Source organism: Mycotypha africana (assembly GCF_025528875.1).
Source record: "Mycotypha africana strain NRRL 2978 chromosome Unknown BDF20scaffold_3, whole genome shotgun sequence".
Taxonomy (NCBI): domain Eukaryota; kingdom Fungi; phylum Mucoromycota; class Mucoromycetes; order Mucorales; family Mycotyphaceae; genus Mycotypha; species Mycotypha africana.
In genome coordinates this window covers 277,495-302,256 of record NW_026515727.1, presented here as the reverse complement: position 1 = coordinate 302,256, position 24,762 = coordinate 277,495, and the positions used below count along the sequence as shown (strand labels likewise).

Sequence of the window (24,762 nt, the reverse complement as noted above, 5' to 3'; positions counted from 1 at the left end):
ACACACACACAAAAGCCATTTTTTTTGAACTTCACAACAGCCTTTTTTGGGTTTTTTTTTTTTTCTTTTTGCTTCCTACCACACAGCTTTTCCTTCTTTTCTCACTCGATACATATACACACCACATTTATCTTTATAATATAAATGTCTTACAATAACCAGTCTAGTAATCATATCCAGAACATTGATAGCAGCAACAACAACAACAATAACAACAATAATAATAATGATAATATACCACTTTTAACCGCCCCTTTTTTACATTATATACCCACATCACCTCCTTCCCAAGATTTAGATTTCCATTTACCATCTCGACGACCACACCTCGGTTTAACAGTAGGTGAATGGGCTGGTAGAAAGACAACCGGACAATGTAATCAGCACTGTAAGTAATTAAATGTTGAATGGAGTCGGGAATCTCTACATTCTCGAATAAAAAAAATCTTATCGTTGATGGTTTTTTTTTCTTTTTTTTTTTTTTTTTTTTTTTTCTCTTTTATCTGTTTAGTAAGTGATAATTGTCACAAACAATATACAATAGCATCACATCATCACCATCTTTATAATAGCAATAATATACCCCGATTAACCACAAATTCATCCACAGCAACTAATAACAACAACACCATTGCCTCTACAGTTACAGCTACTACTAATAATATTAATGAGCACGAAGCTGATACAGAAGATGAGCACAACGAAGAAGAAGAAACTGATGAAGACGAATGGAAAGACGTTTATCGAAATATAAAATGTATGGATCAACTCTATGATGCTTCATTTTATTCATGGCTAAAGTCTGAGGAAAACGTACTTGTGACAGCCATGTATTTACACCGAATTGCGAACGAGTATCCTCTTGTAAGAATCATAAATGCTTTGAAATGGCTTATCAGTGATTGGCGATTAGAAAGCATCAGTACTCTTGTAAGACATGTGACTGTAGATTGGTGTGATGAAGCAGGTAAAGTATTAGAACACACATACACACACACACACACAAATTAAAAGGATATAAAATGACAAAAAACGAAATAAGAAAGAGAGGGAAACCCACAAGAATATGTTTCTTTCCCTTGCCCTTCTGCCCCCTCCCCTTTTTCTTTTCGACTCCTTATTGTCAAGAAAAAAAAAAGCTTCCATTTTCCAATGAATTATTAATTAATTCAATTCATGATATAATAGGTGATCTACGGCGCGCACACCTTTTACGTCATTTAACGCATAGTTGGGCTACTCAATATACCACAACACTCATCGCAATGGTGCTTTCTTCTGTACCTTATACCACTCAAAACACAACCTGTCAAAAAGAACGATTCTTGCGGGCGTTCACAAAAGATTGGGATTTCTCTAAACTATCAGAGTTTTTCATGTATTTACAGAGCCCAGCGAACATTGATTATAAAGTGAAATGTGTTATGCTACAGGAAGCAGCAAGAAGAGAAAGAGAAACTTTAGGTGCCAAACTTCGAAAGAAAAAACGTGCCACAGCAGCTGCAGCCGCAGCAGCAACAGCGAAAGCGGTAGCAGATCAAGCCAAGGCATCGATAGTAACCGCAAATGCATCTTGCGCTTCGTCCTCTGTTTCCTCATCCAATATCACAACGTCATCCTCGGCAGCAACAACTTCTTTGTCAGCAAGTTCAGCATCCATTGCTACAGCACCATCAAGTAGTACGACAACAGCAGCACACTACGATAAAGATAGTGATGCTATGCAAATTGATGATGATATCAATATGATTAGTGCCCAAAATAACGATTTAAATATTACCATTTTAACTTCAAATCATTGCAGCAGTAGCGTCAGCCTGGATTGCGCAAGCAATCTAAGTGGTATTCACGTTGAAAGTAGTAGTAGTAATAGCAATAGCAATTGTAGTAGCGCAACGGGAATGAACAATCGTAGGCATCATCGCCGAACCTCAAGTAACGATGTGAACGATATTAAACGGCTCCGTCTATCGCCCGATTTGGATGCTGCAGAACTTAGTCATGGTAGCAATAATAACCACGACAGCAATATTGCAGTTAATTTCACAGTAGGCTCAACTCCCTCATCAACTCTTCCTTCTTCTTCTTCCACTACTACTACGACTACAACAAACTCAGCAACCAGTCATTCTACCATTAGTACATCACCCATGGTGGGTATGAGCAGAAATGCTTCTATCAATAATCTGATCACTACGACAACAACGACACTGAGCAGTAATAGTAGCAATACCACTAATGTTTTAAATCCTATTCGTCGCTCCACATCACCGCACGAGCATCATTCGCAATATCATCAATACCATGCATCCCTCCATCATCATCACCACCACCACCATCATCACCATCATTCTCGCAATACTTCAACCACCCCACATCATCATATTAGAAGAAGATCTACTACTAATAATGATGAGTCTGCAACCACTACTACGAATAATAATAGCAGCACTACGGCCGCAACAGCTGCAACAAATGTCAATACTAATAATAATGCAAATACTGCTACAACTAGTAGTGAGAGTATGATTATAGATGATACAACTACTAATAAGAAACGAAGTGGAGGCCCATCTTCCTTTAATAATAACCATTTCACATCTTCGTCTTCTGATTGAATAAATAAAAAAGAGGTTTCTTTTTTTTCTTTAAACACCTGGATAAAGGACTTTGTTGGGTTGAATGTTTTCTGAGCAGCTAGCAAAATAGGGTTGACGATCATTTATATATTTTTTCGGGAAGTGGACTGAGCAGCGGAAGGCATTCTTTATGATCTTGTATAAAGATGAAGAGTTTACAATAATTCACATTCCGTAGAATATAAGCTTACTCTATTCAAAGATGGTGTAATTTATTTATTTTTTTTCTTTATGGATGAACAGCATTCGCTGCTTTACTTGGATAAATTAGTAGGAGTGGTTATTGATGCTATGAAAATATGTTGAAACAGACATCGAATTATCTATGTTTCATCTTTAAGATACCTTCGTTTAGTTATAGTGATAAAAGCACTTTGCTATTAAGCCACAGAGGACGTTTATGTTTTGTTATCATTCGATAAAGCATTCGATCGGATAAAAAGCACAGGCAATATTGCTGTGACCAGCATAAAGTGTCCTGGTTGCATTTTATCATGATACTAAGAAGCCAGCTTAAATGTGATTATCACTTAAAGACCTCGTAATTATGTACTCGAATCCTTTCTTGAAGCATAGGTAATACTCTTGCTCCCGCAACCCATAAAGTACAGAGGGAAGATCTATGTTACTGATATGGTTGACTAGTTAGGTTGCTCTGCTGATGCCTTATTAACCAAGCTCTTCTTTATCTGAAGCATTTCAGTTACATGCAGACTTTGGGCTATTGAATATAAACTACTATATCAGCTAATGACTATAGATCGTTTCGGGAATTCATTCTCATTTGGTTCTTGTTCTGTTCTAAAGCGGGGAAATTTTATGGATGTGCATGCTTTCCACATTTGAGGGAACAAAAATATCATATCCATTTTTTGACTGAGCGAATCGCGCAACAAAGTAACTTTTTTTTTTTTTCTTTTCTGATAAATAAGCTTTTCTTTACTTTTTCTGTTATTTTTCACTAGCCGACTTCCTTTATCCAACTACAACAACAGCGATCTTCTCTCCTTACTGACTGAGATCATCTTGAGTCAACAAGGTTAATGTCTAACTCTGCAAATGAGCAACATCTAATTCGGAAAAGCTCTATACGAGCAAGAGCCATAACTTACGATACCGGTACAAACACCAATCATAACAAAGCAAAAAATGATAAAGCCAAGTTAGCAACGTTCATACCCTATTATACTTCCCTTAAAAATCTTAAACACATGGAGAAGAATCATGCTGCTGCCTCCCCTATTGATCAGACAATAAGTGAAGATCGTTATGGTTTCTCAGGAGCAGCTGTAACCAAAGATGACTATACGAGAGGAATACCAAATAATATTAGTTTCAATCTGTACGAATCTGCGAAAAACTTAGCAGAGGTAATAAGATGGTTAGTGAAACTGATTCTTTCATAATTCGAGTTACCTCATCATTCTATTTTATTTTTCATGTATTTGCTGCATATATAATAGGTCACTGAGAAAAGGGGCAGCAAAGAACAATGTGATCAGCATTACAACGATACTCACAAAAACATTACAGGCACAGCCATTGCTAATAACTCCGTTGAAGACCGACGTCGGCAGAAGATGGAGGAGGAACGAAAGCAGGAAAATTTTCAGGAACGAAAAATTCAATCAATACAACAAGAGACAGCACAGCGATCAGCAACGACGGTTGGAGCTAATAATGAGCAAACCAATACACATAATTTTAGCAACGAAGACACCCATCAACAAGCTCGACGCTCTACTAAAAGCGTCAAATTTGGTAGAAATCGTAAATATAGCAGTAGTGGTAGAAGTATTTTTGCTCTGCCAACCAAAGCCTTCTTACCAATCGCCTCGCGGCATACAAATAATGTCTCACACATTAAGAAAATCCAAATCGGCACCTATTTGATAAATGTCTGGTTTTTTTCGCCTTACCCAGAAGAATATAGTAGATTGGAGGTCCTGTATATATGCGAGTTTTGTCTCAAGTATATGAAAGGGAGCTTTGTAGCCCACAGACACAAGGTATACAAGCAAAAAAAGGGAAAAAAAGCGCAGTTTAAAATTCCAATAAACATAGAACTTGTATTAAGACTAGCCCTCTTTGTTCTGTTGCAGCTCAAATGTCCTTACAAGTTCCCTCCTGGTGATGAGATATACAGAGACGGTTATATTTCTGTTTTTGAGGTGGATGGCAAAAAGAACAAGACTTACTGCCAAAACTTGTGCTTGTTGGCCAAGATGTTTCTCGATCATAAAACTTTATACTACGATGTAGAGCCTTTCTTATTCTATATTCTGACAGAAACAGACAAAAATGGATGTCATTTTGTTGGCTATTTTTCTAAGGTAAGCATATTCGAGGAAGGAAAAGAAAAAGACAACCTATAACTCACAGTAAAAACTGTTTTCATTAGGAAAAGAAATCAGCCTTCAATTATAATTTGTCATGTATAATGGCATTGCCTTCTTGCCAACGAAAGGGCTACGGTCAATTTTTGATTGATTTCAGCTATTTACTATCTAGAAAAGAAGGCAAAACGGGGTCTCCAGAAAAGCCACTTTCTGATTTAGGGTTGATCACTTATAGAAAGTATTGGCTTCGTGCCATTCAAAAGCAACTAAGATGTTATTCTGATAAAATCACAACACTCGATGGTAATTCAAAGAGCATATACATGCTAACATCTTGCAACCATCTAATAGAATAAGAAACTTCTCTTTTAACAATTTTACTTACATAGAGTTGAGTAAGGACACTGGTATTATAATAGCAGATATAATCACAACTCTGGAATACAACAGGATGGTCCAAAAAAACATGTTTACTGGAATGCTCGAAATTGTCCTTCCAGTATCGAGTTCCTCCAAAAGTGGTTATTACATGAATGCCGACGACAAGAAATTAATATGGGCACCGTACCTCAATGCAGATAAAAATTATCCACAAACTGAAGACAATGCAGCGACAACCTATGAAGCTGTCAATATTAGTCACAGTATACCCACTAATGTCGTTTACGACATGAATGATACCTTCAAAATCACAATTCAACAGCCTTCATCAACACTTAAAACCCCTGGCTCTCACGTTATTCCCACAACCACTGCCACCAGTCAGTCTGACAACGATTCCACCCTTATACCAGCACCATTACCTTCTTGCAGAACAGCAACTGAAGTGCCAATTCCTTCAATAAGACCATCAACAGCAGTAGTAGCAGATTTAACAACTATTTCTTCATTATCATCACCTGCCATGTCTCTCATGCCTTCACCGAGTCAATCCTCCTTTGCCACTTCTCGCCCTCACTCCTACACTTCTTCTTCTTCGAGTCCGACGACTACCTCTTTATCTCACTCATCATCAACTCATTCGTTATCTTCTTTACGTGCAGCCATCACCTCCTCTGGACCCCCTTCCACATTAATGTCTACGCGTTCATTATCACGGTCTTCTTCGCCAGTATCCAGGGCAGTAAGATCTCCTGTTAAAAGAAGTTTACCAAGCAATAACAGGGATCATTCAAAGAAAAGAAGAAAACAAAAATCTTGAGTCGATATTTTTCTACCTTTTGCTATTACATAAAGAAAATTTGTCTGACTTATAGTACTCGTAATAAAAAATGTTATAATTGCTTACAACATCAAATTCGAATTTAAACGAGTTCTGTGGCAGAGTCATAAGCCGTTTCTGTACACACTATTTTCTAATCACACTTTGACAGGTAATCAATAAAAAACTGAATTGAAAGTCCTCCTGTGTTTATAAGAAAAGTATCAACCTCTAGCGTTTCACTGCCTTTTTTCCTATATCACAAGCATGGCTCACGAACGCTTCGTATCTTTGGAGACGAAAGAAGGAAAGTAATCAAAAGAGAATACAGAGTCACAATCTAAGATCATGCTTTTTTCGTCGAGAAGCTTACCAACTGCACCATGAAATGCTTTCATGCATTGCTTAATGCTGTTTCTTTGAAATATACTCTTCTATCTTGGCTCTTTGATTATCTTATCAAGCAAAATCGTTCATAAGATATCGATGGAAAACTCTTGACTGCTGCTAAAATAGGATTGAAGAATAAATAAGTTGCAGAAAAATAAACGATTGATTTGAGAAGTGTATCTTTGAAGGCGAGGTGGTTTCAAAATGCATCTTATCAAAGCTCGACAAATTAAAGCGGTATATAGCTGTTAAAGCATTCACACGATAGCAGCGGTATACTTATCACAGTTGAGGCGTAAATCTCCAATAGAAAAAGAGGGGTAATAGGAGGCATAACCGAGAATAACACAAGAGGATGCCAATAAAGTATATTGTTGTGTTGAGCATCTTTTGTGTCTTACACACCGGTTAGACATGAGATGCGGGGACGTTATATGACTACAGTTAACGCACAATTCATATATAGTTCAAAAGACAATTTATGAGCGATATTATATGCTGTTTCTTGACTTCATAGCCACCATTTATAACCTATTTAACTAATTTGAACAGAATTAAAAGCTGTGTTCGACGATGTTACCTTACTTTAATTTTTCAAACAAATTATTAGAATCGTTTAGCATCCTTTCGAATGCATAGCTTTGAAAGCTCTATAAAGACACACTTATCTTACCTTGTTCAATTGATCTATCTCATATATTTCATAATACAAGGTCACTACATTTTTGGTACCTATCTTTTCAAAATAAGAAAAAAAATAACAACGCTTGAGTATATGTATTAACATACTTCAATCGAAAATGCTGAATTTCATAAAGAAGCAAAGCCACTTATTGGACAAACACGCGTTAGTAAGCAATGCTTTGTCAATGGTCTGCTTATGAGAAGCTTCAAAGTGACCCAGCGCACCGCACCATTCTTATTTTATTATTTTTTCTTGATGGAACTTGTGATGGAACCGTTGAAAACAAAGCGATAGCCATTTTATTACCATACTGATAAATTCAGAACAAAGACACAACACATATCTACTTTTCTATATCTTGGGTACTAAAACAGCATGGAAAAAGCGCTTTCCACAATATAAATAAAATCTTAATCTTCCTCCTTTACAGCAATAGAAAAAGTTTATATTTTTATTTACAAAGGACGTAGCCTTTTCTATGGACAAATATATACATAATTTTTGTTTTTTATATGAACAAATGCACAGGGCATTTACCAGAAGCGGATGGCTAATCCGGCGAAGAGGTCAGCTAGGTCGTCGACCTCCGCGTCCGTCATAATGGTGTCTTGATCTATGATTATAAACAATTAAGGGCAAACGCGATATTATGCTTAGAACTTCTATTATTATGTGCTTCGTATTTGCTGTTACTTACATGGCGGACGCCATCCGGTTTGAAGGGCATGCTGCCACATGATGTAATCATCATTAAATGTAGTCATTGTGTCTTGCTTTTTGTTGGTTTTTGGATGGAAAGGACAAGGAAGAGAAGAGAAGAGAAAGAGAAAGAAGGCTACGTTCATCTTCACAAACTATCTTTTTATAACCTCTTATTTGTAACCTTCACGTTCTGGCCTTTTGTGTATAGAGTAGTCCCCTTGGCAATGTCTGATGGGTTACACCTGGGAAATTATTGTTTACAAAAGTAAGGCTTATTTTCACACTTTCTATAGCCTCTTATTTAATTATGATCTTTTGTGTACAATCTTTTCCCCCTTGACAGCGCTTCTTGATAAGTTACACCTGAGAAATTTTTGTTTACAAAGTAAGGCTTTGGGAATAAAGTAATTAAGCCATGATATGTATAGAGTTATAGTCCATGTAACCAATTCTTACTTTCAGATCTGTATTGAAAAGAGACAATTATCAAGTCAATATGAAATCCTCATGTCCTGTGTTTGTTTTTGTTTTTTCTTTTTTGTATTGGACAAGGAAAAGAAAATCATAGATCGATCAATATGTATTTGCACCTACAAAAAAAATATCAAACAGCTATTACTTCTCTATGAGATGAACGCTCTAAGGGAGGAGCGTCATTCAGCATCATGTGAAAATTCTGCATTGTATACACTCTAATTGTTTTACATAGACTTTGTTAATACTTAGCAGAGTCGTCTATATGATAATGAATCCTTAAATAATCAGAGAAAACCTTTCTTTTAACAAAAAAAAAAAGCAATAAGTTATAAGGTGTAAATGTACTATGGGCAACCGTTGTGGGATGATCAGCTACCAGACGAAATAAGGGAAGAAACCAATGTTGGAACAACGATTCTAGGCGCTTTATTGAGCTTCGGTGTCAAAGCGCCTTCTATTGCTATGTAAACAGGTGCAGAACCTTAATTGTTTATATCTAATTACCTAATTGATAAGGTTTTATCAAACCTTTGTTCTATCTTTTTTTTTTTTTTTTTCTCTCACTTTGGTTCATAAAACCATGATATTGCGTAGATTGAGAGACCAAACTCATATTAAAGTAAGTAAACTATGTCTAAAATTACATTTTGATAAGCATCCTACTATAGCTTTATCTAGGCGCATAGATTTACTTGTACGACCCGTTCAATTTCTTCATTCCATTTACACTGCCTTCTCTTCATTATATACTACCTAAAATTGACTGTTATGATTTAGTTATGTTTCCATAGCTTTAAAATGAATCCTGATAACGAGTGAAAAGCATTTAATCAAGCAGTTACTAAATGATAAATAGAATAGTGTCTAACCGTGTGGCCCGCTGTTCTAATAGCATCTTTATTCCTCATGCCGTCAATAAACGCGATGACAGGCTATTTGCTGCGATTATAAGAAAGTTTAAGAAACTGAAAGAGTGAAGGCGAAGCTCTTCTGGTTATTAGTCAATCGCATCTTAGATTAAGATCATTTAAAACATTTTGCAGCAAGTTGTTTTAGATACGGTCTCTGCAAGTACTACAGCCAAGTACCTCTTCAAGAAATTGGACGGAAAAAGAACAAAACGGTATCAGTCTTTATTGCATGAAAATGACTTTACAGCGATTCATCCATTTCATCAACATCTTCTTCTATATGCGAATGCGATTGTATGGATTTAATGCCGTTTTCGTCAATTTGAATAGCGGTACATTCGAGAGTTCTTAGATTCAAGAGTACTAAAATGCCTGTCTTTTCAAAAGAAGGTACCAAAACAATTCGAACTTTCTGGCCATTAGGGCCGTACAATAAACTATCTTCAAATTGAGGTTGGTTTCCAATGAAGTAAACATGAGGAGTCTTCTCCAGTATGAAAGGGTCTCTATCAATAAAAGGATAAGCCCATAGAGTATCGGGTGCAGAAGGTGCTATATGACGCCAAAACATACAAGACTCTGCCATTTTAACGCGATCTTCAGAATTAACGTATCTGTAAATATCATTCAGGTTTTGTCCCGACGTACCCAAAAATCTAGGAGAGACAACGCATGAGGGGTTTTTCTTTGTACATGTAAAGTTATTATGGTATTAAGTCAGTAATATCACTTACGAAACGTCATCAATTTTACACCAATATGGATTTGTAACAGTGTGGAATGAGGACAACTTTCGTGCATTTCTGAATAGTGATGCTAGCATAGGTTGCTGTGGAAAGTGAGAAGGAGCTGGATCCGTCGGTCCCGCCATAATATCTACGTCAATAGAGGTGCAAAGATCTTCTAATAACTCATCAAACTGCAACATTGGTGTTGCATCGAAAGTTGAAAAATCATATCCATATCTTTTGGGAGCTTTCTTCATATCTTTCTCTTTCTTTGGCTTCATCACTGAGTTACCAGCTAATATAACTCTCGTTATACACGAACTAGAGATCTCATCCTCACCACTGCCCAGTTCACCACCTAAAAATTCTGCTAGTAATTGTGTTTTGACATCTGATTGATCATCGGCGCCTATACTCAATCCTGATAATAGTGCAACGAATTTATCAGGTTCATTGTTATCTATATGAACAACAAGTTTCGGTTAGCCGTTTTCGATGGATTCAATTATCCGTTCATATTTCAATTTTACTGTAGAATTTACCGATCGATGGTAATGGATCTTGCTCGGCCATGCCTGGCAAACAAATATCCAAAACTTCAAATGCACCTGTGGATATCTCTTTACCCAATATACCTACAACTAAACCTGTTATTAAGAACTCTCTATTTAGACAGGATCCATGAATTTTAACACGTCCATGTTCATCCTCCAGAGAAATGATATCATCATCACTTCTGTATTTTGCAGGTGTTTCTGGATTAATAATAGTATCCTAAAATCATTGAGATAACAATTAGTTTTATCAAGATATCCAAACATATTCTTTCTTCTACCACATTCAGTTCTACATACTTCATCTTCCAAATCATTAATGACGTTTGGTTTCTTTGGCATTTCGATATAAATTGTGCCCAGCATATAGGATAGTTGTCCAGGCTGTAAATCTAGAGTCTTTTGTACGTACTGTGGTTTTTCTGGTAGATTATTCATTAAAATATAGGTCTTGAAACAATTTTACTTCTTCTCAATTTGCAACTAACTAGAAGTCAGGCGAGTTCTTACCAGGAATGCAATCCCACTTATCTTGACAAGCCTTTAGTAGATAGTGTCGTAGTTTTAAGAGTCGAATATAGTAAAGACTTGCATATTGTTGTGTATAAACATGCTTTTTAATAAGAAATTGCTCTTTGAATTCCGGTAAATCGTCGTAGGTAGCAGTTTTTCGTTCAATAATAGGGAAATCAAAGTCGTTAGAGGCTGCACTGCAAAACTGATCACTATGTTATGATGCATGTGAATAACAATATGTGCCATGAGTGAGAAGTTGTCAACAACAAATAGTTTAAATGGCTTTATTCGGTTCTCATAACACGACATTAACATACGCTGCTGTTGGGATCATTTTGGTAACTTTCTGTTTTGATTGACTTTCGATCGAGATCAAATCAGCTAACGTATAATTAGAACAACCCACACGGAAAAATACAATTTCGATCTCAAAAAAATCGCGTACTAAAAAAAAAGGGCGTGCGTCGCTGTGTGATTTGCTTACATTCGACATCAGTTCCGACATTTTCCAAAAAAAAAAGAGTACCTCAGTTATCTCATCTAAAACAGCTTTCCATTAAACCAATTAAACATCTTTCGCTGTCATATGAGAAAAAGGTAAAGTATTAGTGCTTTGGAAACGTATCTCCAACCAGCTCTACATAGCCATTGTACAGTTAGTTTATTGATTTATACGAACCCAATGTTGTATCGCCTGTTGCTATATTATCCCGTGCTATTCATGTGATGTCTTATCTCGTGCGATTCATCTAATGTATTCTTTAATTTATGTAATCAATTGGAGATAACGGATTGAATATCTTTATGGATCTCTTAAGTTGGTTATGCGTATTTTGAAGCAAGAATAAGCTTGCTTTAAATAGATTATGGGGGGGAAAATCGTACTTTATGTTGAATATATATTTATTCAAACAGGATACTTAAATTGGCCGTACTTCTTTCTTGCTATTTCCATGTGAATCCACGTTTCATCAAATAATATTCTTTATAAACTTTCAATTCAATATAAATCGTTTTAAGGAGTTCAAAGAGAAAAGCAAAAGATCAGCTAGACGAAACAATATGAAATTTGAACATGTAAGAATATTATACGAGTAAGATGATTGTTGTAATTTGGGTTATTTTATTAGGACCTTTAAGCATTCAGAGGCTCGGTAATATATGAAGCATATTTCCAAGTATTACTGAATGAAGCTTTCTTTTCAGTAGGTCTGATTGCTTTGGCAAATTCTGTGCTTCTCGTTAACGGATGAGCTCTGTTAAGCTTATACTTTATACTCTTTCAACTTTTTATCAAACGAGATTTCTTACTGACTTTCTTATGGTAAGCACAAAATTATGTAATGCCCATAGCTTTTTTCAAATAGTTGTACGGAATGAGCTACTGGAGTATACTTGAGAATTATTGAAGAGATAGACATTAAGAGCACACTGCTATTAGTTTTCAGAATTATGATTATTTCTTTGTAGCACTATCCAAGTACAGCGAAATTCTATGTATAATTTCATTTACTAGACGAACGGATGACGAGATTCTATCCTGCTTCTAAGAGCTAGATCTGTCCATATCATCATAGCTCTTTCAATAGCGATAGAAAGCTGCTTAAAAAAAAAAAACTCAACGATTGACTAAGGACTTTCAGTATTCAAAATGTCTAATTGGAGCCTGCAGGTAGAAACACCTCAGAGTATTTCAAACAAGAGAAGAATAGGTAGTAATGTGACAATTCTTGACGTCTAATATATGAGCATCGATGCTTCTTGAAGAATAAAGGTTCAATGCAAGCTAAGAAGGAATGGCTTCGGGATGTGATACCAAGGGGAGAAGCTGCTAACTTCCGAGAGTTAACTGCAGAAGCCGACTTGATCTCTATTCTGAGAGCTACTTCTTCTGACTATCAACAGTAGCTTGGGAAAGCATATATATCTTTTGCAGCAAAGCAAATGGCATTGTACCCAATTAATAGAAATTTACAGACCCAAGCTTTTCATTGCGTAACCGCCACAAATCAAACTGAACTGTTGCAAGAACTAAGACGCTATTTAATCCTATTCATTAAAGCATGGTCAAGTGCTATCAATTAAGCTTACTAGCTTATCTTTGACGGACAATTGGTTTAATGTTGAATTCAGCGTTCAAGTCAGTGTAAAAGCCAGCATTGAAGCCAGTATTGAATCCGGTGTAGAAGCCAGACGACATCATTCGCCAGACTGTACCTCAATGAATTAATTGCAAAATAACTCAGCTTCAGCGTAGAAAACCTGCTGCTTTCAAGTTGACCCCCTCCTTCTTTCCCCGCTTTAAGCAAGTCTATTTCTTTATTTTCTGATTCCTCCTAAATTCCCCTTGAACCTGTCAAATATTCCACTAACGAAAAATGTTCAAAAAGATACCCGTTCGGCAGTGGAGCAGTTCAAATTTTAAGTACTGTTCAAGACACTGTCAAAGCTGGAGAATCGCACCTTATAAGAGATCTTTCCATTCATCGCTCATTCGACGGCACGAACAGCAGCACCAGCAGCAGCAAAAGTCTTTATTCAGTAATGTATCCTCCAACTCTTGAATTCGGAAGATCAGTCCCTTGATGCATATAGATATGCTTCGTCTCTAACCACGATACTCTTTTCTTTTTTGTTTTCGTGCTGAATGAATAGATCGGTTGGCTGATAGCTGGAATAATACAGAGGTCAAATGGTATCCAATTCCAGTCGCATTAGGGTTGACTGTCATTGGAGTCATCCAATATAGAAGAGTGATTAAAAGAGAACAGGAAAAGGAAGAACAACTACGACAGCAAAGTGCTGATTCGCACGTTAAGAGGCCGAAAAAATATAAAGCAACTGGTCCATGGCAGGTAAAATAAAGTTTCCAAGTTGAAACATGTGAAAACCCCATTTTGCAATATTGGAACAAACACAAAGGCCTTTTTCCTCTTATTAACCATTTAATTACAATGATAGGTTCATGTGGCAGCTGCTTTACCTTTGAGAACCATGAGCCGACTCTGGGGAGCATTCAATTCCCTTACTATCCCCACACCTTTACGTCCCATGGGATATAAATTCTACAGTTGGATTTTTGGCTGCAATTTAGAAGAAATGAAAAACCCAGACCTTTACTCATATCCTAATCTATCTGCTTTTTTCTACCGTGAATTGAAAGATGGAGCACGACCCATTGCTCAAGATGCGCCACTTGTATCTCCATCAGACGGCAAAGTGCTTCATTTTGGCCTAGTGCAAGGACAGGATATTGAACAAATCAAAGGCGTCACGTACAGACTTGACGCTCTTTTAGGCAACGATGAAAAATCTTCGAGGCCTCCAGAGGATGCTATTTTGGGCTCTGCAACTGCCACTATTGTAGATGAAGAAGACTTTGCCAACGTGAATGGTATTGACTATTCCTTGGATGATATGATGAACAAGGGTCATTCGGTAAAGACTGAGTCAGCTGTCGGACCTGATGGTTTGGCGAGAACAGAAAAAACTGATCCTAAGGATGAGCGTGCACTTGTCACATTAGCTGACGTGACACCAGATGAAGATACGACGCATATCCCTTCTCTTAAACCAGGAAATGCTCTTTACTTCTGTGTGGTCTATCTAGCCCCAGGTGATTATCATCGTTTCCATTCTCCTACAAACTGGGTGGTGCAAACTCGCCGTCATTTTGCTGGTGAATTGTTCTCTGTTTCGCCGTATTTTGTGAAACTTTTGCAGAATCTATTTGTGTTGAACGAACGTGTTGCTCTGCTGGGTAAATGGAAGTATGGGTTCTTTTCTATGATACCTGTTGGGGCGACGAATGTGGGGTCGATCCGTATCAATTTTGATGAAGCCCTTAAGACGAATCAAAAAGAAGATATACCTTTGGGCACTTATACAGAAGTTACATACAAGTCAGCAAGTAAAATATTGGGTGGTAAGGCATTACGATTTGGCGATGAAATGGGTGGATTTTATCTTGGATCCACGGTAGTGTTGGTGTTCGAAGCACCTCAGAACTTCAAGTTCAACGTGACGGCAGGACAAAAGGTGAAGATGGGTGAAGCTTTGGGTTATTTTGAAGATGAAGAACAAAAAGTTTGAGATGAATAAATGAGATGAAAAAGAAAATTGTAACTCATATGAGGAATGCTTTTTACGCCGTGCTTGTCGGTTGGCCTTCGTGTTGTCTTTTTAAGAATGAAAAGGAAAGGGATCTGCATACAAAGCTAAATAAAGCATGTGTGGATAAGGGGGGGGTCCTCAATGTCTGTCCTCTCTTTTCTTTTTTTGTCGACCTATTTGCTGGCGTCTCCTATAATTTGAGAAAAAGATAGAACACCTTCCTTTCTTCTTTTCACTGTTACTTTAGATAATTCCTTGTCTTATTCAATCAAACCGTCTATTGCATTCCTACAACACCACTTTTGGAAACATTCAAATCAATGACCTCCACTTGTTATTGGTACTCTACTAACGGCATGATGCAGCGTCGCCTGCCTCTTCATCATTTGGCAATACTTGACCAAGCATTTGAACGGCATGCACGTATTCAACTCTTGATAGAAGAAGAAGAAGATTTATTCTTTAGCGGCAGTATGACTTGTAGCAATCCAAAACAGCAACAGCAGCAACATAAGCACATCGTGACCATTACGGCGAACCCATATCAAGGCACAATGACAGCGGGTGACCTTCATTATGGATTATATCGACAACCACCGTTATGGCGGATTAGTGACGCTAGTTTAGACACATTGATTTTATTGGACGACGACGGTAGTGAAGAAAGCATTGATAAGAAGAATAGAAAATCGAGGAAGAGCAATTCTCAGAAGGACGACCAGGAAGAAAATATACATCCTCTGGACAGTAATATAGATAGATTAGCTTTTACATCGACGACGACGACGACTACAGCAGCAGTACCTATGACAAATAAAACGGGTGCTAACTCCAGTAGAGCAGGAGCCGCCACTAGGCATATCAATAGGCGATTTCTGCGACGAGAGCATTTACTAAGGCAGAATTATATGGAAGATAATTGCGGTGCTTGCTGTATTATCAGTTGATAACAACCAACTATCACTATGCATTGATATGGCTCATTTTTTTTTTCTCTTGTTATTTAAGCACTGTATATAATTCTGGCCTCCTCTCTTCATGTTTACGTAACCATGACTCTTTCACCAGGCCTGGTACGAATCATTTTACCTTCTACCCATATAACACTATCTATTTCTGTCTCGCATAGTAGAGTCTCGCATCGGACAGTCATTTCAAAAATGTACAAAATAATAGCAGTAGCAGATGATGAATAAAAAAATAGGTTACTTTTTACTGATGATGACGGATATGAGACAAGCTAAAAGGGTATGATTTAATTACAACACACAACAAGAGAAATTATCTATACTAGGGAAATAAGTAAACAAAGGATAAAAAAACATTGGGTTGAATCAAAGCTTTCTCTTTTGAATATCCAAGAAGCAGAAGAAGCATCATTCCCGTCGTTCGCAACTGGTAAGTCATAGTCCGGTAATTGATTCTCGTCCTTCACTTGCAATCCACTTTTCGGTCCACCGGGTTTGTTACATTTAAAATATCGTTTACAGCCCTTCAAACAGACATTTTGGGTTACACCGTAATTGCATTGTTGACTGCAGGATGCTTCTTTACCCTGGCATTCCGCAATGGTTATGGGCCAGCTGTAAGGCGGTGTATCAGGTACATGATTCTAGAAGATTTATTTCATAGGAGTAGAAGCCGATTTATTAGAAACGTGATTTTACAGTTGACAACTCCTTAGAATTCTAAATGATAGTGTTATCATTCAAAGAGAAGAATCAACTATGGTTAAGGGCCCACCTCCTTTTTCGCAACTAAACCTTTCACTATGCAGTATGCCTTTATGTGAAACGATTATCTTACCTGACAGGCGCAATTCCATGCCATCGTGGTTATGTTACAGAAACTAGAGATAAAACAAGATATTATCATTGTCAGTCATTTCGTATGTCTTCTCATCGTATCCACAGCCTTACTTTTTTACAACGAGCTGTTCACCACCACATTCAGTCTGTGCAATAACACAATAAATTAAACTTTAGTCGTTATTTACAACACTGACGAATCGTAAATGCGTTACACTTTACAGCGCAGAACTTGAGTTGATCGGAACAGACGTGTTCTTTTGCTGTTGCATTTAGATTACTGATTTTCCATCTCGTGACAGGAATACCCACTTTACAACAAAAAAAAATGATAAATGGAAAGAGGGATCAACACTTTTACTAGAATCAAAACACAAATGGTAGGGTGTATGCGTCAAACAAAATAGTGTTACCATAAGGGTGATTCGATGCACCTACCAAAGGTAGCTCGTCTTGATTCGAGTATGCTTTATCTAAAAAATCTTGCTGTTGTTGAGAGCGAACACATTGTATCCGTAATAGTAGCACAAGTAGAAATATGAATATCACCGATGTCATTTATACTAGCAGTAGGTTCTCAAAATTTTGGAAAAAAAAAAAAGAAAAGGGATATTAAAAGAAGAAGCTTGATTATCAACCCTCTCATTTACTGGAATCCCCGCGTCTCCTTCTTTGCTTAAGTGCTTTGTAAACAACACTCCTTTTATCCTATTGTATGTCTGTGTAGCAAAGCGGGAGCAGTCAGTCTATATGTGTTTCATTATGCGTTGGCTCGATACATATTGTGATACTAAGGTTTGGGCTTTGAAGTGGTTCAATAAAAAAAAACTCTGCTATAGGACACAATGAGTGACTTATCCTCAAAGAGCTCTTGAATTTTTTCTGAGAATGCTATAGTAAGAATGTACTTTTTATATCTTTGGATAATAAAGTCAAAACGACATGGCAACTTAGAAGAAGAAGAGTAGCATCTGGCAAATTCTCCCATAGGGTTTTTTCTGCTAAGGTTGTATGTCGTGTCATCAGATGCTCGTCAGTGATGTAAGTTGTTATGCTCTCGAAAGAATAGAATGCTGATAAATAAATGGGTATAGCAAATAACGGATACGTGTGTTTACCGCTTCTCGCTTTTGAAGATTTATCTTGGAGGCGCTTCCTTTTAAAGCGGTCTATTTTACTTCAAAAAAGGTGTAAAACGCGTCAAAAAGAATCTTATTGAAAAGAAGGTAGAAGAAACTAAGGTTTAGGCAGCCATTCAACACCCACACAACTTTCCAATCATCTTTATCAACAAGGTAAAAGGGTTATTTGCCACTCTCTCTAGGCCGGTTCATCTAGCGATCATTTAAATGCGCTTGACGTTCGTCCACTTGTAAAAGTTCGTTTCCTATTGAGTAACATTAGAAGGGGGCTCGGTATCCATTGTGTCGTTGAAAGGACTTTGAAAATGTCATTGCATAAATGATCAAGTTTAAAAAAAAGTTGGCTAAAAGCAAAGTAAAGTTTGTAATAAAATTAGCTGGTCATGAATAAAAGTAGTCTAGAAGCCTTCAATCACTGCAATAACATAAACAAAATTATTCAAAATAAAAGATGGAATCGGCGCAGTCGAACATTGAATCAAGCACACACATAAAAAAGCATATGGTATCTTTGAAATGTATCTTACTGCAAGCTCCATTGGAGACAACGTGGCCATTGCCATCTTTTCCCTTGCATTAGAAGTGCTATTTCGGGTATGTCCATTTCGAATGGATTGCTACAAGTTCACTCTTCTTTGGTTCAAAATGACTGGCGCGCGATGTTCTGAGCAATCTTGTGGCTGTTGGTTTTTTTATTATTTTATTTATTTTATCTGGTCAATACATAATTGAGGGTTCAAGTGAAATGATTTTGTTATGAAAAGAATTGTGCTATACATAAAAACGAAAGGAAAACATGCAAATATAAAACGTCTTTTTTTTCTTTTTGGGGTTGGGCAAATATACAAAGTTTGTGTGTGTGTGTGTATCAAAATGTGATGATCATGAGAGGGAATAAATAATGAAATTTTACATAATGTTGTGTGATATGTACGTTGGATGGTGAGGGGTGGGTGGAGAGAGGGCAGCTATTTGACTTTATAACTTTACCAAGATTTATACAATGAATGTCTGTATGCGTAGTAGGTGTGTTGTGACATGTTAACACACAGTAGTTGCACTGCTCATTCTTCTTAACGATTGTCTTTGTTGACTGCAATTAGGATGGTCAATATACATTGAGTTTCTTTTCTTTGCCAACATATTGCGTAATCTTAAAGCAGATCCTGGTCCAGTGGGTTGTTTCTTTTCTTTCATTTTAGCGATGGAGGCTGAGGTGGGTCGTGCAAACAGTTGTTGCTGTTGGTGTTGAGTAGCATGTGCAGGTGTCTTTGTTGTTTTTGCCAAAGGAGCGGTGGATGTTGTTGTCGATTGAACATTGCTCTTTGTCTTTGGTGTTATCGTGTTCTTTTTAGTATCACAATGATTGAGCTTTTTTGTGCTATTGCCGTTATGGATAGGGGACGACAACTGTCGCTTCTTTTTGTTATCGAGGGAATGATTTTTGCCTGAAGCCGTCGTCGTTGTTGTTGTTGTTGTTGTTGTTGTTGTTGTTGTTGTTGTTGTTGTTGTTGTTGTGGATGATGGAAGCAAAGTCTGGCGCTGCTTAGTCAGTGTTGTGGCGGAAGTAAGCACGTATCTCTGGGGTTCAGAAAAGGAAAATGTGGCAAGCGCCTCCATGTTAAATACGATGGTTACACTTGTTCTCAATAGAGTGTGTGGGTCACACGGCACGCATGAATTACCTTTTTCGTAAGCATGGTGGTGGTTGAAACCAATGCATCCTCGCGATCCAAGATAGAAAGTATGTCTTCTTTTCCGTGAATACATAAGCAGGCATTTTTCGTGTATGTTTTGTAGAGAGCGACTTGTTTTCTAATATCCTCACCCATCTAAGGAAAAAAGCACACATGCACAAGCTTAGATAATGGATACATTGAGAGCGAAGGGGGAGGTTGGGGGGGGGCAAGTTTCTCTGGCTTTACCTGCTTGATTCGTTCCACGGGTGGATGTCTCTTTTTCAAAAGGGTGGTTCGATATCTGTAATTGTTCCGAATAGAAGTGGCGATATTTTTTGCCAAATCAAGATCCACATATGCTTTCTGTAGCACTTTTATGTCATCTGATCAATGGATGGCATGTGTCGGTGGCAAAAAAAAAAAAAAAAAAAAAGAAGAGTCAAAATTATGTACCTCATGCATAGACTATGACATAGCTTTTGAAAATGACTTGCCTTTTTTATAATCCTCGATGGAAGAGAGTGGTATATTCAACTGCTTCAATAGACTGTAAATCTTGTTTAACAGAATTTCTCGTTCTGTAATTGGTTCATAACGCTGCAAAAAAAAACAAAAGAAACAGAAAAAGAAATAAGAATGCAAACGGATGAGTAAAAGAGTTATTAGGAGAGAGAGTGAGAGAGATGGCTGTCATCTAGTTGTTCGGATTTTTTTTTTTTCGTTTTTTTGGTTCGTTTTTTGGCTCCTATAGTGCTTTGTCTACTCACCGAATTGTGATCCATAGTGTAAAGACAAGAAGCAGATTTAATGGCCGAGTCCAAAGCAGCTTCTGCATCCACTAACTTGCTGTCCTGTGGAGAATATAAGGTGGCCATGCTCTTTGTACTGCTACTCCGACTGAGGATACTGATGCTGCTGGCGGTTCTTCCATCATCATTGTTTCCAACCATATCTTTCAATATCATTTCCATCTGCTCAGTGCCTTTTTCTACATTGGTCAAGACTTGGTCGATCAATTGTAATTGATTTGTGAGTTCATTCAGTTCAACTGTTTTCATGTTCAAGAGTGAGTGTAAATTAATAATCGTTTCAGAACCCTATCCATGCAAAAGGTAAGATTATCCGTTAGGGATAAATTGAAGAACCTTCTGATTTCTTGGGCGTTTTGCCCTCCTGAGGGGTGGGATGAAAATCGTTTTTATAGAGTATACCTCATCGAGTTTTTTCAGTATGTGTTGAAGAATCTTGTCATCGCCACCATCGTAAGATGGGTTTGTGTCAAGATCTTTTTTGCTGCTGTTGTCGTTGTTACAAAGCGTGACAGGGCAATAGCTTTGATCCAAGGTCATGGTCGTCATAGTGAATTTTTCTTTTTAACTCTATTGTAATAAGAAGCGTTTGCTATTCCACAAGCACAAACAAATGTCAAAAAAAAAAAAAAAAAAGAAGAGGAAAAGAAGGGTAATAATGGGAAAAAAAGAAAAGAAATGTTAATAATAATATAAATCAGAAAACAACAAAAAAGATGAGATTACCTCTGAACCCCCTTAAAACTGTATTTTTTTTTTTATTTTTTATTTTTTGCCATTGCACATACTTTACACACAAACGCTCCACACCCCGTCCCCTCCCCAAAAAAGGGCCGCAGAAATCTTTTGGTTATTTTGCAGCTCTCTTTGCATCTTGTGGGATTGTTATGAAACTAACCAACGTATGATCCATTTCAAATGCTGACATACAACTTTGGGTCTTATCTTTGAAAGCCTTGTATAGAAAACATGGGAGCGCCTTTTTTTTTTCTTTTTTTCACCTGGAGAAGCCTACAGGATATTTTCATCTATGCCGAATCAAGTAACACTAGCTCGTGCTCTTTTCTTTTTTTTCTTTTTTTTCATTTCTATTTCTTTTTATTCACCGGCCATTCATCTTTATTGTAAGGTGTGAACAATGCATCCTTTTTGTGTGCTGCCTGCGTGAATACATTTGTAAATGCGCGTGTTTTGCATGGAAAATGACGTGTGCGCATCGTTTATCTCAAACCTACCTCACGGATACTCGACTACTGGAAAAACATGTTATCGCTTACTACATTGTCTTGTACATCTTACACTGCTATAGGACAAGACAAGCAAGAGAGTGTGCTCCCTTTGAATGTGTTGTAACTTCAATGGGGTTGGAAGGAAAAGCAATCTTTTTTCAAGCGTGTCTATCTACGCCTTCAGCCTAGGTACGCTAAGGGGAGTGAAAGGGGTGACTTGAAACAAGGGGGGGGGGAGGAGGAGGAGGGTAGTCGAAAGCTTATATCTTGATGGATGGACAGGCAGACAAAAAAAAAAGAAGAGCAGTATAAAGGACATGACGTCAAAGTGTTCCTTTAGCGGAAACCGTATGGCGTCTTTGAAATAACAAATGCAACCTGCGTGCGATTGTGTTACGCATACCCGAAGCACAAACATGATACAGAACCATGCAAGCGTGAATGATATGGAGTGTTTATCAAGTGGCCTGTCCTTGTGTTTTTGTTGAGTGATGAAAAAGCTTTCTTGATGCTGAACCATTCTGGTGTATCGAAAACAAACGTCAGCTATTGAATGATGACGCGTCATTCACAGGCCTTTATTGTCATCATCAAATATAGCTACAAACATACATACAAAATAGTATTGTTACGAAAACGATACATCTTTATACTTATAGGGTGGTCTTTCTACCCTCCTTTTAAACCTGCTGAAAAGCTCCCCTTCTTTCCTAGAATCTGTATCCACTGCTCTCTTTAGTAGTAGACTTGGAAAAGACAGACAGTGTGAACAATAAAGTGGGCATTTGGGAGTGATAGGATGGTTATCAAATTTTTGTCGGTCGCACTGAGTCAATTTTATTTTTCGCTTCACGCGTATCCATTTGCGTCCTTTTTTTTTTATTTCATGTACAGCTTACCACCATCGATCGCTTGTCCCCATTCACCATTGATTCGTTGACTGCCTTGAAAACAAATAAAGATGGCGGATCCTTTACAAAACTGCATTGATAAACTCAATTTGGAAGATCCCGATCGTGTCAAGAGAAAGGCGGAAGAGTTTTTAACAAAAGTGTCGAAATTGCCAAACAAACTTTTCAAAGGGCCCCATGGCACCTATGTCTGCAGTTTACAATTAGCACATGAAAGGTAAAGAGTTCCACCATGACAAATCCAAGGGGTAAGAAGAGGGCGTTTTTGCTCAATTCACATGCTTGCAAGTAGTTTAAAGTATCATGATTGGAACACAAAAAATGCAGCAGTTTTAGCAGGCTGCACAGTGGCAGCTTATGAAAATACAATGAGTGCGGTTCGTAAGCATTTGAATATGCTGCCGGATGTTACCTTTGATAATCTCATGGTGGCATTGGGATCTTCTACCATGAAGGTGCCAGTCGACGAATTATGGAAAGACTTTCAACATTTTTATTTGGAACAGTTCAAGGGTGTCCAGCAAAAGAATATCATGCGAGTAGAAATCAATAGAACGCCATGTTGGAAAGGAGCCACTGTTTACTGTTGTGCACAAGCACTCAAGGTAAGCGTGCGCGGAGGAGGGGGGTGGGGGTCGGGAAAGGGAGTTTTAGTAGGAAGATGCTTATGTCAGCAGTGACTGATCAGTTATCACAGCATAACTTGAATAAAACAAAATTAAAGGAATTATGCGCTTGTTCAATGACAGAACTGAACAAAAGCATTAAAGAGATTCAAACAAAGAGTAAAAAGAAGCTTGAGGAGTTAAAAGAACGGATGACACGTGATAGCAGCAGTAACAAAAGAAAAAGAGGAATAAAGAGAACCTTCGAAGACAAAGATAGCGGTGATAGTAGCGAGGAGGAAGACGACATGGCAGATCAATCGAAAACCAGGAATACGAAAAAACGTCAGAAATTAGACCCTAATACGGCAGTCACAGGCAACGGCACCCCAAAAAAGAAACTGAAAACGATTTCAGGCATTGTGTCTATGGTGGACTATACTGATTATACAACAACAAAGCAATTCCGAGATTATCAAACGTGGAAAACAGAAATACTCGAACGATTAAGAGACATCGTGTCTGCATGAAAAATACGAGCGGATAGTCGGTAAACATACCCCCCCGCCACCCCTTCAAATTGTATAGCCTATTTTTCCGGAAGTGTCATGTGCTTTCCATTTTCACTTGACACGTTTTTCTTTTTTTTTCTTCTTTTTTAAATAAAGCGCACTCGCTCGATGGCGAGGCGACGCGGCAACACAAACTATACCCTCTTCAACAATGACGCGTATATAAGCGTTTCAAAGGATTAATAAATTCAAGTGATAGAAAAGGCACAGGAGGGCTGTTTCGCATATAATGATTAAAAAGTTATTGTGGGTTATAAAGATCACGTTCAATTAGGTTATCTTGAAACAAGAAATGGACTTGAATACAGTAGAAAATGGCGCAAGTTGATACAGAAATGATTTGCTTTCCGATAGACACATGTTAGGTTCAGATGAGCCATTGTTGTCAAGAGATAAGAAATGTTATAGCTTGCAAGGCAAATTGCTTCTCAGCAGTTGGATAATATTTACCATTTGTATTCTTTTGCATGTGCAAATAGCTGTTTTGTTTTTGTTTTTTTGTTTTTTTTTTGTTGCGTATAGAATCTTGCAAATGTACACGTTTCAGTCAAGATTCTTTTGGGCTTTTTCACTCCAAAACATATTTCCTTTTTTCGTACGACAATCACAAAGGGTGAGCTGAGTTCTAATATTAACGTCGATCTTTTTTTTTTTTTTTTTTTTTTCTGCCAGCGTTAGGTGTCATTGTGTCTGTGCGATGTGTTTGATGTGCTTTCAACCATAAAAAAAAACCAGGTTTTAGATTTTTTTGG

General features: G+C 37.5%; 11 protein-coding genes across 11 annotated transcripts; 6 read left to right on the top strand and 5 right to left on the bottom strand.

Annotated features, from left to right (window-relative positions):
* Positions 1 to 76: 76 nt before the first annotated feature.
* BDF20DRAFT_361933 (uncharacterized protein) lies at positions 77 to 2,659 on the top strand. Its single transcript, XM_053075281.1, has 3 exons — positions 77 to 388; positions 512 to 967; positions 1,189 to 2,659. The coding sequence occupies exons 1-3, from the start codon at positions 145 to 147 to the stop codon at positions 2,616 to 2,618; spliced, it is 2,130 nt and encodes a 709-aa protein (XP_052937823.1). The 5' UTR covers positions 77 to 144; the 3' UTR covers positions 2,619 to 2,659.
* A 1,560-nt stretch (positions 2,660 to 4,219) lies between these two features.
* On the top strand, positions 4,220 to 5,334 carry BDF20DRAFT_817251 (acyl-CoA N-acyltransferase; the record flags this gene model as incomplete). The annotated part of the gene is made up of 3 exons (XM_053077233.1): positions 4,220 to 4,648; positions 4,742 to 4,972; positions 5,041 to 5,334. The coding sequence occupies 3 exons, from the start codon at positions 4,220 to 4,222 to the stop codon at positions 5,332 to 5,334; spliced, it is 954 nt and encodes a 317-aa protein (XP_052937822.1).
* On the top strand, positions 5,136 to 6,256 carry BDF20DRAFT_361804 (uncharacterized protein). The gene has a single exon (XM_053075279.1). The coding sequence runs from the start codon at positions 5,430 to 5,432 to the stop codon at positions 6,177 to 6,179; it is 750 nt and encodes a 249-aa protein (XP_052937821.1). The 5' UTR covers positions 5,136 to 5,429; the 3' UTR covers positions 6,180 to 6,256.
* Positions 6,257 to 6,826: 570 nt separating this feature from the next.
* Positions 6,827 to 8,018, bottom strand: BDF20DRAFT_833564 (uncharacterized protein; the record flags this gene model as incomplete). The annotated part of the gene is made up of 7 exons (XM_053078655.1): positions 6,827 to 7,007; positions 7,155 to 7,219; positions 7,243 to 7,305; positions 7,561 to 7,564; positions 7,602 to 7,676; positions 7,792 to 7,867; positions 7,952 to 8,018. The coding sequence occupies 7 exons, from the start codon at positions 8,016 to 8,018 to the stop codon at positions 6,827 to 6,829; spliced, it is 531 nt and encodes a 176-aa protein (XP_052937820.1).
* A 1,518-nt stretch (positions 8,019 to 9,536) lies between these two features.
* Positions 9,537 to 11,548, bottom strand: BDF20DRAFT_857575 (DNA polymerase alpha/epsilon subunit B-domain-containing protein). The gene is made up of 6 exons (XM_053080358.1): positions 11,460 to 11,548; positions 11,137 to 11,351; positions 10,927 to 11,048; positions 10,615 to 10,846; positions 10,079 to 10,532; positions 9,537 to 10,000 (listed from the first exon to the last, which is right to left on the bottom strand). The coding sequence occupies exons 1-6, from the start codon at positions 11,474 to 11,476 to the stop codon at positions 9,586 to 9,588; spliced, it is 1,455 nt and encodes a 484-aa protein (XP_052937819.1). The 5' UTR covers positions 11,477 to 11,548; the 3' UTR covers positions 9,537 to 9,585.
* Positions 11,549 to 13,453: 1,905 nt separating this feature from the next.
* On the top strand, positions 13,454 to 15,388 carry BDF20DRAFT_857573 (phosphatidylserine decarboxylase-domain-containing protein). The gene is made up of 3 exons (XM_053080357.1): positions 13,454 to 13,683; positions 13,798 to 13,997; positions 14,104 to 15,388. The coding sequence occupies exons 1-3, from the start codon at positions 13,521 to 13,523 to the stop codon at positions 15,232 to 15,234; spliced, it is 1,494 nt and encodes a 497-aa protein (XP_052937818.1). The 5' UTR covers positions 13,454 to 13,520; the 3' UTR covers positions 15,235 to 15,388.
* On the top strand, positions 15,383 to 16,235 carry BDF20DRAFT_857571 (uncharacterized protein). Its single transcript, XM_053080356.1, has one exon. The coding sequence runs from the start codon at positions 15,576 to 15,578 to the stop codon at positions 16,200 to 16,202; it is 627 nt and encodes a 208-aa protein (XP_052937817.1). The 5' UTR covers positions 15,383 to 15,575; the 3' UTR covers positions 16,203 to 16,235.
* A 410-nt stretch (positions 16,236 to 16,645) lies between these two features.
* BDF20DRAFT_804540 (uncharacterized protein) lies at positions 16,646 to 17,085 on the bottom strand (the record flags this gene model as incomplete). Its single annotated transcript, XM_053076471.1, has 2 exons — positions 16,646 to 16,867; positions 17,062 to 17,085. Coding segments are annotated over 2 exons (246 nt in total), but the record flags the coding sequence as incomplete, so codon positions are not given.
* A 2,579-nt stretch (positions 17,086 to 19,664) lies between these two features.
* Positions 19,665 to 21,320, bottom strand: BDF20DRAFT_857563 (uncharacterized protein). The gene is made up of 5 exons (XM_053080355.1): positions 21,096 to 21,320; positions 20,652 to 20,981; positions 20,379 to 20,481; positions 20,131 to 20,267; positions 19,665 to 20,037 (listed from the first exon to the last, which is right to left on the bottom strand). Exons 1-5 carry the CDS (start codon positions 21,240 to 21,242, stop codon positions 19,852 to 19,854), a joined length of 903 nt encoding a protein of 300 aa, XP_052937815.1. The 5' UTR covers positions 21,243 to 21,320; the 3' UTR covers positions 19,665 to 19,851.
* A 439-nt stretch (positions 21,321 to 21,759) lies between these two features.
* BDF20DRAFT_857560 (uncharacterized protein) lies at positions 21,760 to 22,710 on the bottom strand. Its single transcript, XM_053080354.1, has one exon. The coding sequence runs from the start codon at positions 22,488 to 22,490 to the stop codon at positions 22,095 to 22,097; it is 396 nt and encodes a 131-aa protein (XP_052937814.1). The 5' UTR covers positions 22,491 to 22,710; the 3' UTR covers positions 21,760 to 22,094.
* BDF20DRAFT_857557 (uncharacterized protein) lies at positions 22,711 to 24,466 on the top strand (the record flags this gene model as incomplete). Its single annotated transcript, XM_053080353.1, has 3 exons — positions 22,711 to 23,050; positions 23,163 to 23,438; positions 23,531 to 24,466. Coding segments are annotated over 2 exons (714 nt in total), but the record flags the coding sequence as incomplete, so codon positions are not given.
* Between the last annotated feature and the right edge of the window lie 296 nt (positions 24,467 to 24,762).